Raw genomic sequence first — 17,096 nt, forward strand, 5'->3', positions numbered from 1 at the left:
TATACGAAAGCCCAAAATAGAAGTTGGAACTCGTAAATTGCTAAGTTATTATATTATAATTCAAGTCGATTATTATTATAATAATCATTACTATTTTAAAGAGATTTCTATTGGCAATATTTTTTTGTAATTAGAGTTTTACTATTGCTTTGAGACGAGTAGTAGGTAAGCAACCATCTTTCATCATGTCACAACCTGCTAATGATACTCGTGTTCCTCTTATTGAACCTGGGGAAGTGAGTGTCGATATCAAGAGAGAGAACGAATTTGGTGCTTTAACTTCCAAGGATTATTTGTATAAAGTTAAAAGTACTCATGGTAAACAATTGAAACCATCGGTCTTCGAAGCTCCACCATATTATATTTCCTTAATAACATATTTAAATTATTTGATTTTAATTATTTTAGGTCACCTTCATGATTTCTTTTCTATGACCTTCATGAAGGATAAAAACATTGGGTTATTAGAGCATGACGGTTATGCACCATGGTATTCTAAGTTTGAAAGTTTCTACACTAGAAGAATGAAAAAGAGAATCGATGATTGTTTCTCAAGACCAACAACTGGTGTTCCAGGTAGATTTATTCGTTGTATTGATAGAATCTCTCATGATCTAAATGAGTATTTCACATACCCTGGTACAACTACAATGTGCCTAAATTTATCTTCTTACAATTACTTGGGGTTCGCGCAAAGTGAAGGTCAATGTACAGATGCTGCAATAGAAGCTGCTAATACTTACGGTTCTAACTCCGGTGGCCCAAGAAATTTGATTGGTACTACTGACCTACATATTGAGGCTGAAAAATGTATTGCTGCTTTTGTTGGAAAAGAAGCTGCTATGTTAAATTCAATGGGTTACAGCACAAATGCTAATTTTTTCAATTCATTTTTAGATGCTAAATGTTTAGTCATCTCAGATGAACTTAACCATACCTCTATTAGAACTGGTGTGAGATTATCTGGTGCTGCAGTTAGAACATTCAAACATAATGACATGGACTACTTAGAAAAATTGATCAGAGAACAAATTGTTGCTGGTCAACCAAAGACCAGCAGACCATGGAAGAAAATTATTATCATTGTCGAAGGTTTGTTCTCTATGGAAGGTAGTACATGTAACTTACCTGCTTTGGTAGCTTTGAAAAAGAAATACAAATGTTATTTATTCGTTGACGAAGCACATTCTATTGGTGCTATGGGTCCAACTGGTCGTGGTGTTTGTGATGTTTATGGTGTTGATCCAAATGATGTCGATATTTTAATGGGCACATTGACTAAATCCTTTGGTGCAGCCGGTGGTTACATTGCTTGTGACCAATGGATTATTGATAAATTCAAATTAGATGTTTCCACGGTTGCCTACGGTGAATCTATCCCAAGTCCTGTTTTAGCTCAAATCATTTCTTCTCTGAAGACCATTATTGGTGAAATTCATCCAGGTGAAGGTGAAGAAAGATTACAAAGAATCGCTTTCAACTCTCGTTACTTAAGATTAGGATTGAGAAGATTGGGTTTTATTGTATACGGTGCTCCCGACTCTCCTGTTATTCCAATGCTGTTGTATTGTCCATCCAAAATGCCTGCTTTCTCCAGAATGATGTTACAAAGAAAGATTGCTGTCGTTGTCGTCGCCTATCCAGCTACACCATTGATTGAATCAAGAGTCAGATTCTGCATGTCCGCATCTATCACCAAGGATGATATTGATTATTTACTTCGTCATGTTAATGAAGTTGGTGACAAATTATACCTAAAAGTAAGTAACGGTAAATCAAGTGTTCCTGAGGATGGCAGACCACCAAGATGGACAATCGAAGAAGTGTTAGAAAAGACCCCAGAAGATTGTAAACACGATGAATTCTTCATTGAAGAACAAGGTCTAATAAGTTAAGCCATCCATCATATACAACAATATGCATTAATATCATTGTCTATTCTCTTAAGCACTTTTACCTAAACTAACAAACAAATCTAGATAGATACATAAGTAATACACAAAAAAACAAAAAAGTTTAATATAATAATTAGTTTACAACGTCGATTCTCATGTTTAAAAGTCTGTTTCTCATTTCTTTATATGCTGTAAGAATCTTAGATTGGTTCACCAAGGCTCGATTCTTTTCTCTAAAGAATTTAAGATGGCATTTAAACATAGTCAACCAAGTAGTCCTCTCCCATCCATCTATATGGCCAATTGTACTCATTTGTATGGATAGTATTCAGGTTTATAAATTAAAGTTTTGAATATTCTTAACCTTAACGATTCTGATATTCACGTGAAACAGCGGTTAACTACTAAATCGGAAATGAATCAAATTCACTTTATCATTCAATGTAAAACATCATCAGCTATAAAACGAGTTAGTCTATTCTTAAAGAGGTATCTATATCGATGTCAACAATAGTAATAGCTACACACATTTCCAAGAAACTGTTTGGTTTTGGCAGTTCATAGTTATAGAAATCAGGTAAGAACTAACTTTACAAATTGCAAGAGAATATGATGAATGCTGGTGTTACTGGAAAAAGACTGCCGTTTGATAATAAAAGGAATAGAAGGTTAAAAAAAAGAGCTCAAAGCAATACACTCCATGATAAAAATCATATTTACTCAAATGAATTGAAAGGTATAATTGATGCAGGAGGTAATGGTGCTAGAGACCAACATGATACGGCTAATAATAAACCAACGAAGGATTTTATCAAAGTAGTTTTCGATGAGCTGAATCATTCATTGAATATAAATGAAGTCGAGGAAGATGAAGAAGATTTACTACAAGATGAATACGAATTGGAACAATTGATTAATATGTTCAAAATACCTTTATTTTTGGAGAAATTCGTGTTATTCACGTTATTAGCATCGTTAGATTGTTTCTTATATTATTTTACAATCCTACCAATAAGAATATTGCATGGCTTAATCACCAGGAATAAATTGAAGAATAATAGAGCATCACGGATCAGTAAAGAACGTTTAATTGTTTTTATTATTGTAGTGGCATCGTTGATCTTAACAAAACTCGATACTTCAAAAGTGTATCACTTAATTAAAAGACAAAGTTCAGTCAAACTATACATGTTATACAATGTGTTAGAGATGTCAGATAAAATGTTATCCTCCTTTGGTCAAAGTTTATTAAATGTCGTCCTTTCAAAAAAGTACAATGCATATAAAGGTACCCCCATACAACATATTTTTTTCATTATTATCAGTATTGTTTATTTAGTGATCCATGGTTACATATTGGTTTACCAAACAGTTGCACTAAATGTTGCAATCAATTCATATTCGAATTCATTACTGACTTTACTGTTATCCATTCAATTTGCAGAATTGAAGAGTGCCATTTTTAAAAAATTTGATAAAGAAGGTTTATTCCAGATCACTATAGCAGATGTTGTCGAGAGGTTTCAAATTATAGTCATTTTAACCATCATTTCCGTAAGAAATCTAGTTGCTAGATATGGGTCTTCTGGTACCATATTGCCTACCTCGTGGACCTTGCATAGTACAACGAGTACCACTGCTTCAATCATTATTGGCGCATTATGTGGACCGATGGTTTCTGTTATTGGCAGCGAATTGATTGTAGATTGGGCCAAACATGCATATATTAATAAGTTCAACAGAATAAGGCCAACCATTTACGAAAAATTCTTCGTAATCACTTACAGAAGTTATATATCTGGAATACAAAAATATCAAGATAGATTAGGGTTACCTTTGCATGCATATACCGTCTTGTCACTGGTAATGGTACCTCGTACAATTATACAGGGTTTGAGAGCATCAAATTACCATGGTACTCAAATATTCATTGTGGCAACGCTCATCTTCATTTTTGTGATGGGTATTCTAATTGTGATGAAATTATGTGTATATTCAATCCTTACCAAATGGGGGACAGAGATTAAAAAATCAATGAGGAAAAGACATAACTCAGTTACAGAGAAATCATACGTACCTGGAATATTGAGTAGTGGTATGTCTAAACTAGATTCCCCAACTCTAGATGTTCTTCAATCGAAAATGACAAAGATACATCCGTCTCCAAAGATATCAAAAAACACGTACATTCACGATAATAAACTCAAGTCATTGAATGATGAACGAAAAAGGAAAGATGAGGAGAACCCAAAATCACTAGAACAAGTTACTAGATTTAAGATGGTCTCAAAACAAATATGGTGAAAACAAGCAAACCTATACGATCGAACGCACCACTTTCCAAACTTCCCCAGCCTCAACAGACTATACACTGTCACTAACTTAAAGCTTACAAGATGTCAACATACTGATCATCAAGATTGTTGTAATAAATATTCAATAACATACTTACTATGTAGAACATAGTTTTACTTCAAAAATGTTTGTCTTCCATGTCATCATCATCAGCTAACCGTAAGCTTCTGAATTGTATCGCTCCTCACAAAAATTGAAAAGTTTACAACAGTTAAGCTCGCAAACTCTGACTGTTACAATAGGAACTATAATGTTTAATCAAACACTGACTGTGGTGTTTGTTTAAGCCTTACTATGCTTCCATTCTATGTTTCGTTGAAATNTATAGACATTTATATATATATATATATATATATATATATATAGGTGAATCTTTTCGTGATCTGGCAATTGAATTGAGTCAAATCGAAGTGAAAGGGCATTCAAGATTAATCACTGAAAGAAAAATAACACGAAAAAGTAAGAGATATGATATTATTAAGAAACTTCTTGGTAAGAGGATCTTCAAGACAGTTCTTCAATGGTGCAGCCAATAAATTGGCTAGGAATCCGATGTTGAAATCTGCCAGTTTCTCGAGTATCGCGAGAACTAATGTTGCAAACGGTACAAATGTTTCAAATTTGTTATTATCATTGAACAAGTCACGTAATGTCCATACTTCAAGGATATTAAAACAATCATCTACCATTTTAGCTGACTCTATTGGTAATTCTTCGAGAACTAATGCGAAGCAATTGCTATCTTCTAAAATTGTTGGCTATTGGTTAATTGGTACTTCTGGTTTAGTTTTTGGTATTGTTATTTTGGGTGGTTTGACTAGATTGACAGAATCTGGTTTATCTATTGTTGAATGGAAACCAGTCACTGGTGCTATTCCTCCATTGAACCAAGAAGAGTGGGAAAAGGAATTTGAAAAGTACCAGACCTCCCCAGAATTTAAAGAATTGAATTCACACATCGATATCGATGACTTCAAATTCATCTTCTTCATGGAATGGTTCCATCGGTTATGGGGCCGTGGTATTGGTGTTGTTTTTATCTTACCAGCTATTTATTTTGCAGCAACAAAAAAGACTACTTCTCATGTGAACGTAAGATTGTTTGGTTTGACATGTTTATTGGGTTTGCAAGGTGTAATTGGTTGGTGGATGGTCTACTCTGGTATTGATAAAAAACAACTAGATGAGAGAAAATCAAAGCCAACTGTTTCCCAATATAGATTGACAACCCATTTGGGTGCTGCTTTCTGTTTATACATGGGTATGATATGGACTGGTTACAACATCTTAAGAGAAATCAAACTGGTCGGCAACCCAAGGAAAGCTCTAGAGACTATCAAACTGCTAGACTCTTCAAAGATTCTTAAACTGAGAAAAGCTTCTATCCATATGTTGTTATTTACCTTCCTTACAGCTATGTCAGGTGGTATGGTTGCTGGTTTAGATGCCGGTTTAATCTACAACTCTTTCCCAAAGATGGGCGCCACCTGGTTTCCAAGTTCCAGAGAATTGATGGACCCAAACTACGCCAGAGCAGCAGACAAAAGCGATCTATGGTGGAGAAACTTATTTGAAAACCCAACTACTGTTCAATTGATTCACAGAATTTTAGGTGTCTCTACCTTCTGTGCCGTCTTTGGTTTGCACATGGTCTGTGTCAAGAAGAAGCACTTGATCCCAAAGAGTGCCAACAACACTGTCAGAGCCATGATGGGTCTAGTTACTTTGCAAGTCGCTTTGGGTATTTCTGTTCTTATTTACATCGTTCCTGTGTCTTTAGCTGCTATTCATCAAGCTGGCGCTTTGGCTCTTTTCACTAGTTCTGTAGTCTTTGCAGCACAAATGAGAAAACCAAGATTACCAGTTAGAAACGTTATCACCGTTCTGAACAAGCAATTGGATTCAAAAACCGCTCAAAAGGGTAGCAAAATCTTGAGTGAAGCTGCCAAATTTAAGTGATCAAAATTACAAAATGGATAATCTATTTTGACAAGACCAAGTCTTACAGTAAAATTGTTCAAGAGAAGAGAAAAACAACAACACAACACATCGACCGGCTTGGATTGGTTAACTCCATTTCTGATAAAACCAAGCTCCTCCAACTATTTATTTTTCGTTTTCCAAGTTCATTCTGGAGCTTACCATTTGTAAATAATTCCTTTAGCTCTCACTATCGTAAATATTTTGTGAGGAAAGGCAACCGTATATCTATAACTTACGATATGTCAATAAATAAATTAAAGTTCAATACAAGATTAGACAATAGAACGTTTATAGATCCCAAGAAATGTCGTCGTGAGTAACCATTACCACCAATAGTGGATCTTGGTATCAATAGGCCAAAGTTCTTATGCCACCGCCATCGAAGATTCATGAACCTTAAGAATTGAAAAAACCATTAATAATAAATATAAAACTAAAGGATACTGGCATGAAAGATGTTTTATATATGTTTGATATGATTGATATAGACTATTTAATACCGAGCTGATCACACTGAAGAGCACTGGTATTGTATATAGATTTTTTGGTATTAATTTATTGGTGTTAGTGGTAAAATATCTGAGATTTTAAGATTATTATAAAAAATTGTGGAAAATGGATTTAACTGTCTCTAATGAAATTACTGGTAATATTACGGGTCCATTAGATGTATCAGATGATATGGCTTTGGGGGACTTTTTGGCATTACTAGAGATTGATTGTGGATTTGATCTGAAGAAGCATGATTTGTATCATAATATGGACATATTAGATAAAAATAAGTTGGCTACTTCCCTAAAAGAGTTAGGTCTTTCTAGAGGTGATTTACTTCTAATTAGGAATAAGATTGGAAATGAGCCAGTGACTGATGTTACCGAACTATCTGATGATGAATTTATAGAACAGTTCAGAAATGAGTTATTACATAATGAGATGCTAAGAAATAGTATTGGTGCACGTATTCCAATGTTTTTGGAAATGATTAACAACCCACAATTATTCAAGGAACGTTTAGGTCCTATTATTTTACAAAGACGTTATTCTTCTGGTATGGGAGGTGGTAATATAGCTGCTCAAAATACATTTGGAATCCCTCAAGAAGAATACAACAGATTGATGAGCAATCCAGAAGACCCTGATAATAAAAAAAGGATAACAGAATTAACTAATCAACAAGATATCGATGAACAAATGCGAAATGCATTAGAATACACTCCTGAAGTTTTCACTACAGTTAGTATGCTATACATAGATTTAGAGATTAATGGGACTGCAGTAAAAGCGTTTGTTGATACTGGTGCACAGATGACGATTCTATCAACCAAATTGGCCAAGAAGACTGGTTTGGATAGATTAATTGATAAAAGGTTTACTGGAGAAGCACACGGTGTAGGTGTTGGAAAAATTCATGGTAGAATCCATCAAGCCCAAATTAAAATAGAAACACAATTTATCCCTTGCTCATTTACCGTTCTTGATACTCCAATGGATCTATTAATTGGTTTAGATATGCTTAAGAGACATCAAGCTAATGTTGATCTAGAAAAGAATGTCTTGAGAATTGCAGGTGTCGAGACTAAATTCCTAGGTGAAGCTGATATTCCAAAAGATTTTGCGCCTGAGAATAGTATTACCATGAAGGAAAAACCAAAGGAAAAGAAAATTTTGAAACCTTCAAAGAAAATAATTACAACCATTAATCCACAATCGTCGTCCAATATAGGAAGCGTTTCAACTAGTGCACAACCTGTTACTTCTGCTCCAAAAAAGTATTCAGATGAAACTATAAGACAATTAACAAATTTAGGTTTCAGTAGAGCAGAAGCTCTTAAGGCTCTAGATCAAACAAATGGAAATGTTGAATTTGCTGCATCCTTATTATTCCAATAGGCATAATTACACAGAAATAGTGACAATATAATCATCCATTGAAATGCAATGCTATGAAAGGCATTTGCATGTCTTTAAAGATTCATAAATAACTATATATCAAAATAAAAATAATTTTCATTCTATTTCATATTATTTTAACAGGAAGATGCAAGTTGAATAATAATTTAGACATACGGTCTTTTTATTATTTAACGAATAAAAACGTCAATGACTAACTTTCAAATTTAATTTTTGGTAACATGCTAGTGGAACTCGATGATGTTGATTGAGAATGAATCCAATTAACAATGTCTTTCTTATCCATATTTTCAATAATGATTTCTGAATTAAAACTCTCAATAAAAGTACGTTCATGTATATTAATGCTTGAATTATAAACAAGGAACTCATTCATTATTGCAATATTACTCCAAAAGCTGAATTTTCGCAAACATGCTACCACTAATGAAATCACAATGTCATTATCACTAACACCATGCATATAACAGGGATAATTATTTTTATTTATCAAAATCTTAACACATTCAATGACAGTACTATACTCAATGGGTACTTGTTTCTGTTTTCTCTTTACCTTAGACTTGTCCTCTTTCTTCTTCTTCTCTTTCTTCTGTTTGACCTTGCCACTTTGTATATGTATCAGTTCAATGTAATGTTCTTCACAGAAGTTGACTAGCACTGCATCTACTTCCTTCGTTATCTCTTCAGGGACAAATGATATGATTTTTTTCAACTGTAATGACTTTAGAAACGGTAGATTTATCTCTCTTGGGTACGACCCTCTGTATAAAGTTGGTTGCACAACACTGAATTGCAAAGGACTAACTAGTTCCATTCCTAAAGAGAGCAATGCTTAAATGAGTCAACCAAAACCAAGAGATGTTGTGTAACAAAAGAACCAATCTCTCTAAAATGAAATGCAATCTAACAATATATTCAGTACTCTATGGTCTAATATCTTCTTATCTTCTTCTTCTTTATGTGACTTCTCATTTAAAACCAGAGTTATCATCGATTTTATAACGTTTTTTTAGTTCAAAATTTCAAAATGGCTCTTTAAAGGAACTATATCCTAACTAAGATACCACCAAGTTCGAGAAATGCTACGGATTGTATATTATAAAAGAGATTAAATGACCATCAGAGACCATCTCAACGATGTAATTAGTTAAATGTCATATATTCTTTTTTTCTAATAAATAAAAGTCTAAAAACGACTACGTAACTAAGGAATTTCATAAAAATGTATAAATTACACAGCAATAAGTAACGGCTCTTTGGGTGCCTCTACTAGATATTTAGCAACTACAGCTCTCCAATCGTTTGTTTAAATAGCCACTTAATACACACCATCATCTGGCCTATTCTGTGCCACCCTTGCGTCCTCACCAAACTTCTTCAACGTTTCCATATCTGGTTTCTTCTCACCAACGTGGCAGCGCTTCTTCTTGCTCTCCATTTTCTCGAGGGTCTTTTGATTCTTGTGAAACACCTTCATCTCTTTCTTCTCATCCTTGGACTGATGCATCTTTTGGTGCAGGTCTCTGTCGTCAAAACTAGACTCTTTAGACGTGCTAAACATCTGAACTGGAACACGTCTGGCCCCGTACAACACCTGCCATTTGCTGACTTGTAAACATCCAATAGGTAATCTAACCAAAGCTCTTCTCATCGTATTTATATATATATATATATATATATATTGTCTTCTGTAGTTGCAGCTATCAAGAAACACTGCAACTATTCACAAAGTGATAGAAGATAATAATTTAATTACCCACATCGCACATTTATATATGTATATATATTCAAGATCAAGCTACAATCGTCAGGTGGGGGGTTCGTATCGATGCATTATCGAGTACACATCGAATAAGGGAGACTTGTGAACATCATTCGCATGAGAAAGTCCTGTGACGTTCTTGAGGTATCAGCTGCTTTCCTCAGCGATGACGATAATGGCAAATGAGTGCTTGACAGTTTCTGGATTTGGAGAAAAAACACCCTGAAGTACAGCAGCAACCAACGTAATGAAGAGCTCTTAAGAACACAATGCTAGTGTCATCAAAGTGGCTTGTATCGGTACGTATTACTGCCATAAACCCTTAATATATGGTCATCTTTGGTTAAACTATGACTTTTTGACGTCAAATTTTTCACGAAATTTCAAAAAACGAACAAACAATCTGTAAAAGTTACAATAAATTGAGCAATCACAGTGGACAAACTGGTTTAGATTGAGTTAAAAAGATGCATACAATGATTCCACTTGGGCTGGCTTGTTAGTATTATCTCAGTGCAATAGTGTATACCTGGTCTAAAGAAGGAAGTTGGTTTAGAATAGATTGAATTTTAGAGAATGAGCGGTGTCGAAGTTTTACTACCTTTGGAGATTATTGATAAGACAATTAACCAGAATGTCTGGATCATATTACAGTCAAATAGAGAATTTACTGGAACTTTGATAGGGTTCGATGATTTCGTCAATGTTATTATTGAGGATGCAGTTGAATACATTACTAGGAATAACGATGACGACGATATAGTGATGAAACACCATGGAAGAATGCTGTTGAGTGGTAACAATATCGCAATGCTGGTTCCAGGTGGTAAAAGATAGATAAAACATGCTATGTTCAAGCTTTAGGATGAGATATGAAGGGATAAGATATGTAAATGTGGCTTTTTGAATGCCTGAACTATGTAAGCATATAGAATAATGTAACTTAATTTTTATGATTTTATTATCGTGTGTTTAAATGTGTGGTGTATCACAATATATATAGTTGTATGGATGTATGTAAATTCTATATGGAAGCTAATACATGACTCTACTGATGATTTTGTTTTTTTAACTGTCTTTGATTTTGCTATTGATCATTCCTTAATCGTGCCAACTCTGCCTCGAGTTGGAGTCTCGAATCCTTTTCAGCCATTAATTCTAGCTCATGCTTCTTTTGTGTTTCTGTCAGCATCTTCTTAAATTCATTCCTCATTATCGTTATAGAGTTGGAACTGGCTGACACTGGAGATGAAGGAGAGATGTCTTCACGAGATGAATTTACCGGCTTGTTGATCATATCTAATCTCAACTCCTTTAATTCTTTTTCCAAGGCCGTTACTTTATTCTCACTAGCAATGATTGAAGAATGGTAGTTTAAGATTTTTTGCTGAAGCTCCCTATTAGTAGCCGACAATCTTTCTATATCTTTGGTATATTCTTCACGGTCATTTTGGAATTTTCTTGTTAGGAAACTATGGGCTAATTGCAAGTCTTTAAAAGCAGTTTCCAACTCTTTTGTGCTCTTATAAGACTTGCTCCTTTTAATGGTATTCTGTCTGGCTTCTTTTATTACCTTTTGATGTTGAGAAATCTCATTTGTGATGAAATCGATTGCACCCTTTAAAAAGTCAACGGGATCATCCACCATTGGAGGTTTAACATCAATACCTTTCTTAATCGAAGTAGAGATAAGGTATGCCGTTAGCTCTTGCACTAACATTTCCGACTGTTTCTTATCTTGAATGTCTTCAATGGTCATAATACTCTCGTTTGGATTCATAACATCAAGAACACTATTATTCCTGTTCTTCATCACTTTCTTCGAGTTAACATCACTGCTTATCGTTGTGTCCATATTGTTTAACAATGCAACAGAGGAATGATTTGCAGACAATACGCCTCCCATTGAACTTGAGTTAGTAGATGGGTTCATGGATTTCAGCAGCGCCATATCCAGCTCAATACCATTGATATTCTCCATGATGCTCAACATGTGTTGGTACCATTCGTCACTTTTTGGCTTTAGTTCCAAAACTTGTTCCATTGGCAAATGGAGATCCTTTGGCAAGCCACCATTTTTTTTCTGCTTCTGGACCTGGTACAATGCGTACTCACTGGTGAGTTTCTTGTCCAAATCAATCTCAGTGTCATTGTCGTTGGATCTATACAGCAGAAAATCTAAGTAATCTCTATCGGTTACAGCAACTCCATCCTGATGATAGAACGGGGTGATTGCTCTATTGCCGTCAGTAGCAGTCATGTATTGTTTCAATTCAGCATACTCTAAGGGATATTCTTCTAGTCTGCCCACAGAAAATAGCAATGGATTAGCCTTTTCCATGAGTTTCATATCAATCTTCCCGGAGTCAATGTCAGCTTGCTGAATCATCGTCTCACTAACTTTGGCTGGCATGGCTCCTTAGTTTTATCTCCTATTTCCAAGGCTTAACGGCAAAAGTAAATCACACTCTTGATAACAAATATGAGCCACGATAGTCGTATTTAAACTACCTTTAAATGCCTTCCATCACAAAAGCAATACATACAATTCTTATACTTTAAATCAATGGCATCGTTAGTTGGTTCATCGATTTTGCTTGTTGATGGAAACGCGTAAAGAGAAATTGCAGTCACGTGAAGTTTCAAAGAAGACAACTTCATGGGCTGACATCGACGACTCCAGCTCCCTTCCGATGCCATGGAAGCCATAAAGGTTGGCCGACTAATGTGTTCTGGTCACAGTGCAGGTCACCCTCGTAGAATAGACCAGTGTTCCTCATCTCATCGAAAATAATCTATAACCTACACAACTATTACACGTTCTCTTTCTGGGAAAGACACTTGACAACGTTTAAAGCTTTGAGCATTAACTAATAGACATCACTATACTGTTTGGTTTGCGTTATTTATATTATTTGTTATACTATAGACATTTTGTTTTTACAACTTTTGGTACATTAAGATATATGCGGTTCTTGTGTCAGTACCATCTTCGCCACCTTTCAAGACATCGTCTTTCTTTAGCTCTGTGATGTTGATATCGTCGATTCTGTACCATTTATCGGCGGTCTTATTGAAGACATCGGCAGTGTAGTGGCCACCATCAGAACTTAGACCATGATGGTAGATGACACCGGTCAATTGGTATTTTCTGTTCGTTTGGCTCCAAGAGTGTGGCGACAGACTCTCTTCTGGAATAACTAGTTCGTGACCATAGCTTATCTTCTTACGTATCTTTTCAATACGACCGTTGATCGAATTATAGTTCATCATGTTGTTATCTTTGTCTTCATTATTCACAAAGGAAAATCTTTTCAATTGGACCAGTAGAACTTGTGGTAACCTGTCAATGAAGGTTTGTTTTTTGGCTTCGACGTCATTCCCTGACGAGGCTTTGAATGGAAGCAATTCGTATTCACTGAATTTCTTGAATGCTGATTCGATGGTATCAGTTTCTTTGTCAGAAATATCTAGTTGGATTGTTTGGAAAGGATCTAATGTTATAGATTGCGACTCTTTGTTGTTTGGAATATCGAGAACAGAACGGAATTGTCCACCAAATAGGTTAGATATAGGAGATGGTTCGACCTCCACAGTTCTCTTTGCTGCTGTTTTGGTTTTCTTACCTTTTTTACTAGAGCCACTGACCTCATGCCATCCATCACCTTCAGATTCGATACTGCTTGAATATTTATTTAATAAGGCCTTTAATTGAGGAGAAGGAGTCTTATTAAACCCTGCCTTCGTATATTGTGCAATATTCTTAATAACGAATATCTTAAGTTCTTCATCGCTAATGCTGTTGATCAAATTCATGACTTCGTTATTAGTTAATGATTCTATAACACTGATAAACTCTTCATGAAGTTGATCTAATAAATGGGTTAAAAATTCTTCAGCATCTTCTTGATGGCCCCACTTCAAGTCTTTAAATTTAGAAATGGTCGATAGAACTTTATAAAATTCTTCTGGCGAAATAGCAGTTGCCTTGGCATTATATTGACTACTTTGCTTCTTGCTGCTGGACTCGTTGTCCTTTTCTTTTTCTTTCTCAGCTTCAAATGATTCCTTGTCGAATCTTGAATATAATTTAATGCATGCATCTAACAGCTTTGTTTGATTAACACCTGGTTTCATGATATTACTGTTGATACTAACAACATTTAATATGTTTATAAATGGTGCACAAGATAATAAAACTTGAAGAACCGAACTCATGAAACAGATGTTGGCACTGTTAATGATACCTCTTGGTACAATATTCTTGATTGGTAATGACTTTTCACTTTGTTTAAGTACGTAAATAATAAAATCTGGGTCATAACAAATTCTTAATGCAGTGGCGCCTAATGGCTCTATACCTACATTGGATGGAGGCACATATTTTTTGTCCTTCTTCTGTGGAACTTGTACCTGGGATTGGGCAGTCGTTTCAACTGTTGCAGCTAAAACGGAAGAAGAAGACGATGCAATAGATGGCGATGAAAGTATGTTCGAAGTAGCCGATAAAGTAGCTTGTGTTCTTGACTTATTAATGGCGTTTGAGGCAATTGCAGACCATGATTTTGATATGGTTTTAGAACTTGTCGAGGAAGTAGAAATACTAGTGCTGGCGGATACCGATGTAGCGGTAGCATTACTTTGACTTACCTTTTCTACTTTCTTATCTGTTTCAATAGTTGTTTCTTGAGAGATATTTTCGGAGCCTGCAGATTTTTCAACCTTATCGTTTACCGGTTCTGGAACATTGTTCACTTCTTGTTTCAATTTTTCACTTTCTTTGATATCTTCAGTTTTAGTCGAGCCATCAATTATAGATTTCTTTTCTTCAGGAGTGTCATTTTGTTCTTCTGAAGGAGCTACAACGGATGAACTCTCTTGTCTATCCAATGTTTTCATTCTTAGTTGCTGTCTTATTTTCCTTGCTTCAGCAAATTCTTTTTCGTTAGTATTAAAAAATAATGGAAAAGATGATGTAGAACTAATGACTTCCTCTGCATTTGACTTTGAGATATCAAATTTGTATTTCAGTTGTGGATTAAAACTGGCAGAGGCTGATGGATTGCTAAAATTGACAGAACTCGAACTGCTACTGTTACTTTTGTTACTTGGGATAAATTTAGCACTTCCACCTGCTGCAGAATGAGGATGGTAGCTTGTTGTGTGCTGACTAGCTTGGTAATGATGGACCTTGCCATTTGCCATGGTTCCATTAGCATTGCCATGGTTCCACTTCTTTTTGCCATCACTGGTTCCTGACTGTGGAATTGCGTTGTGTTGATACATCATCTGATTTTGTCCCATCATATTGAAACCATAAGAGGGCATTTGACCTGTGTACATATAAGGTGTCTGTGGATAACTGTACATAGGCACTGCAGGTTGGTAAACTGAAAAATGCATTCCGGATTGATGTGGGCCTGGTGGAGGTGGAGGTGGAGAAGAGGTCTTTGGATACATCGAGTAAGACTCCTCGCTGTTATCTTGTGAATCCATTTCAGACATGATGAAATATGTTTTGAATGTTCGTGTACACTGCTGTGTTGATCTACTAATGTTCGCCTCGTCTTTGCAAGCAGATCTAGGTTGTTACTATCTGGCGTCAAATCAAGCTTGTCGGTGCCTTTGCTAACACTTACAGACGCTAGGAAGTATATAATCTGCCAACCAAAACCTGGCGAAGAAGAAATATATTGCAGAAATCAACAATTGAAAATATATTAGATCAAATCTAATACCAAAAGAGACAATACAGGACCTTTAGGTTTTACTATTCCATTAAAATCTCAACTAAATGAATCATTCTTCCAATCCAAAATTGAAAAATAAATTCGAGATAGTTCAAAGATTCCAAATCGTCATGAAGAATAAAAAGAATAGTTTGCAGAAAGAATTGGTTTTGAACAATTTCCAACTTACTTTCTCTTCCGTTGCCCGTAACGAAAGGTGAGAATGGACATATAACGCATTTGAGTTTACTCGTTGTGTGCGGGTAAAGCATTATGTACGATCTGGAGCTAGTGGTATGCAGGTGCCAGAAGGTAGTTCATATAAGGCAATTGCAAGGCAATTGCATGGTTAAGTAGTCAGTTAAATTGTCAATTGGGTCCTGTTCAACTGACTATGTTGATGTGCAACCTAAGCCACTCATCCAAGTTTGTGATTTTTATCAATAGAACTGTGGGGTTTCTTATTGCGAAATAACGGAATGTTCTTTGAGAAGACGATAGTAGTATCGAATACGCTAGCAAGTGTGGGCAGATCAGTTTACTGTGATCTATGTAGTACTGGCTTGACAAACTGTGTGCATCTATCTGAGCGAACTTATCATCGGAAAATTTAGAAGAGTCATCCTTAATAGTCAGTAAAATAGAACTCAATTTACTATTAGTCTCTTGACTAGATGCATCTGAGGGGCCGGCGGTCATCGCCTCTTGGAATCGTTCCGTATACTCACCACAAGAGCAGATCCAAGTCCCCAAGTCCACATAAATTGGCACGTCTGTGTCCTCGTTGGATTTCACTATCAGTCTTTTAGGGATACTCTGCCCGGGGTCATATAACTTCCTACTAAATTCTTCCAAAAACGTTTGGTAGTTACTAGAATCCAGTGTTTCCCTTGTTTGTTGATTCTCGAGCCCATTGTCATCACTCCTTTCTTGCTCATGTGTAGTGCCATCTTCACCTGTATGGACCACAGCAGCCTCTTCGCACACTTGCTCTTCTGGTCCACTCTCGAGCAAATAAATAAACATATCACCAGAGTCCAACAACGACAAAGCTCTCACAAACAAATCACGAGGAAATAGATAGTACAGAAACGATATCATTGTGTCATCTAGCTTCCACCTTGAATTAATCAAGTTCCCAAATAGCTTGGAATATATCATATTTTTAGATGGCTTGCTCATTCTAACTCGCCATTTCCATTCGTTGACCTCTATATCCTTCTTTATAAACCCAGATAACCGTATTACCCCCTTTATAGGTGGTCTGAAAGTGATAAGAAAGTGGTTAGAAAGTCTTAAAAACAGCCGCCCAAATTTATACGCGCGTAAGCATTCAAGACCACATCAATTGCAGAGATGAGCTGAACTTGTTTAAAAGAATCGAATAAAACTGAAGGGATTGCTTCATCTGTCTATAAAGATATGTACATGTATAGATATATATGTGTGTGAATGCTA

The 17,096-nt window shown here is 35.6% G+C and overlaps 10 protein-coding genes across 10 annotated transcripts; 5 read left to right on the plus strand and 5 right to left on the minus strand.

The window, feature by feature from the left end:
* Positions 1 to 185: 185 nt before the first annotated feature.
* LCB2 (serine C-palmitoyltransferase LCB2) lies at positions 186 to 1,895 on the plus strand (the record flags this gene model as incomplete). The annotated part of the gene is made up of 1 exon (XM_003685447.1): positions 186 to 1,895. The coding sequence occupies one exon, from the start codon at positions 186 to 188 to the stop codon at positions 1,893 to 1,895; it is 1,710 nt and encodes a 569-aa protein (XP_003685495.1).
* A 612-nt stretch (positions 1,896 to 2,507) lies between these two features.
* EMP65 (Emp65p) lies at positions 2,508 to 4,199 on the plus strand (the record flags this gene model as incomplete). Its single annotated transcript, XM_003685448.1, has 1 exon — positions 2,508 to 4,199. One exon carries the CDS (start codon positions 2,508 to 2,510, stop codon positions 4,197 to 4,199), a length of 1,692 nt encoding a protein of 563 aa, XP_003685496.1.
* Positions 4,200 to 4,718: 519 nt separating this feature from the next.
* On the plus strand, positions 4,719 to 6,209 carry COX15 (Cox15p; the record flags this gene model as incomplete). Its single annotated transcript, XM_003685449.1, has 1 exon — positions 4,719 to 6,209. One exon carries the CDS (start codon positions 4,719 to 4,721, stop codon positions 6,207 to 6,209), a length of 1,491 nt encoding a protein of 496 aa, XP_003685497.1.
* Positions 6,210 to 6,848: 639 nt separating this feature from the next.
* Positions 6,849 to 8,123, plus strand: DDI1 (Ddi1p; the record flags this gene model as incomplete). Its single annotated transcript, XM_003685450.1, has 1 exon — positions 6,849 to 8,123. One exon carries the CDS (start codon positions 6,849 to 6,851, stop codon positions 8,121 to 8,123), a length of 1,275 nt encoding a protein of 424 aa, XP_003685498.1.
* Positions 8,124 to 8,337: 214 nt separating this feature from the next.
* Positions 8,338 to 8,961, minus strand: OCA6 (protein-tyrosine-phosphatase; the record flags this gene model as incomplete). Its single annotated transcript, XM_003685451.1, has 1 exon — positions 8,338 to 8,961. The coding sequence occupies one exon, from the start codon at positions 8,959 to 8,961 to the stop codon at positions 8,338 to 8,340; it is 624 nt and encodes a 207-aa protein (XP_003685499.1).
* A 504-nt stretch (positions 8,962 to 9,465) lies between these two features.
* Positions 9,466 to 9,798, minus strand: FMP16 (Fmp16p; the record flags this gene model as incomplete). The annotated part of the gene is made up of 1 exon (XM_003685452.1): positions 9,466 to 9,798. The coding sequence occupies one exon, from the start codon at positions 9,796 to 9,798 to the stop codon at positions 9,466 to 9,468; it is 333 nt and encodes a 110-aa protein (XP_003685500.1).
* A 687-nt stretch (positions 9,799 to 10,485) lies between these two features.
* LSM5 (RNA-binding protein LSM5) lies at positions 10,486 to 10,746 on the plus strand (the record flags this gene model as incomplete). Its single annotated transcript, XM_003685453.1, has 1 exon — positions 10,486 to 10,746. One exon carries the CDS (start codon positions 10,486 to 10,488, stop codon positions 10,744 to 10,746), a length of 261 nt encoding a protein of 86 aa, XP_003685501.1.
* Positions 10,747 to 10,996: 250 nt separating this feature from the next.
* On the minus strand, positions 10,997 to 12,298 carry PEA2 (Pea2p; the record flags this gene model as incomplete). The annotated part of the gene is made up of 1 exon (XM_003685454.1): positions 10,997 to 12,298. One exon carries the CDS (start codon positions 12,296 to 12,298, stop codon positions 10,997 to 10,999), a length of 1,302 nt encoding a protein of 433 aa, XP_003685502.1.
* A 551-nt stretch (positions 12,299 to 12,849) lies between these two features.
* Positions 12,850 to 15,414, minus strand: UBP3 (mRNA-binding ubiquitin-specific protease UBP3; the record flags this gene model as incomplete). The annotated part of the gene is made up of 1 exon (XM_003685455.1): positions 12,850 to 15,414. One exon carries the CDS (start codon positions 15,412 to 15,414, stop codon positions 12,850 to 12,852), a length of 2,565 nt encoding a protein of 854 aa, XP_003685503.1.
* A 608-nt stretch (positions 15,415 to 16,022) lies between these two features.
* On the minus strand, positions 16,023 to 16,820 carry SHU2 (Shu2p; the record flags this gene model as incomplete). The annotated part of the gene is made up of 1 exon (XM_003685456.1): positions 16,023 to 16,820. The coding sequence occupies one exon, from the start codon at positions 16,818 to 16,820 to the stop codon at positions 16,023 to 16,025; it is 798 nt and encodes a 265-aa protein (XP_003685504.1).
* Between the last annotated feature and the right edge of the window lie 276 nt (positions 16,821 to 17,096).

This window comes from Tetrapisispora phaffii, chromosome 4 (assembly GCF_000236905.1).
Source record: "Tetrapisispora phaffii CBS 4417 chromosome 4, complete genome".
NCBI classification, from domain to species: domain Eukaryota; kingdom Fungi; phylum Ascomycota; class Saccharomycetes; order Saccharomycetales; family Saccharomycetaceae; genus Tetrapisispora; species Tetrapisispora phaffii.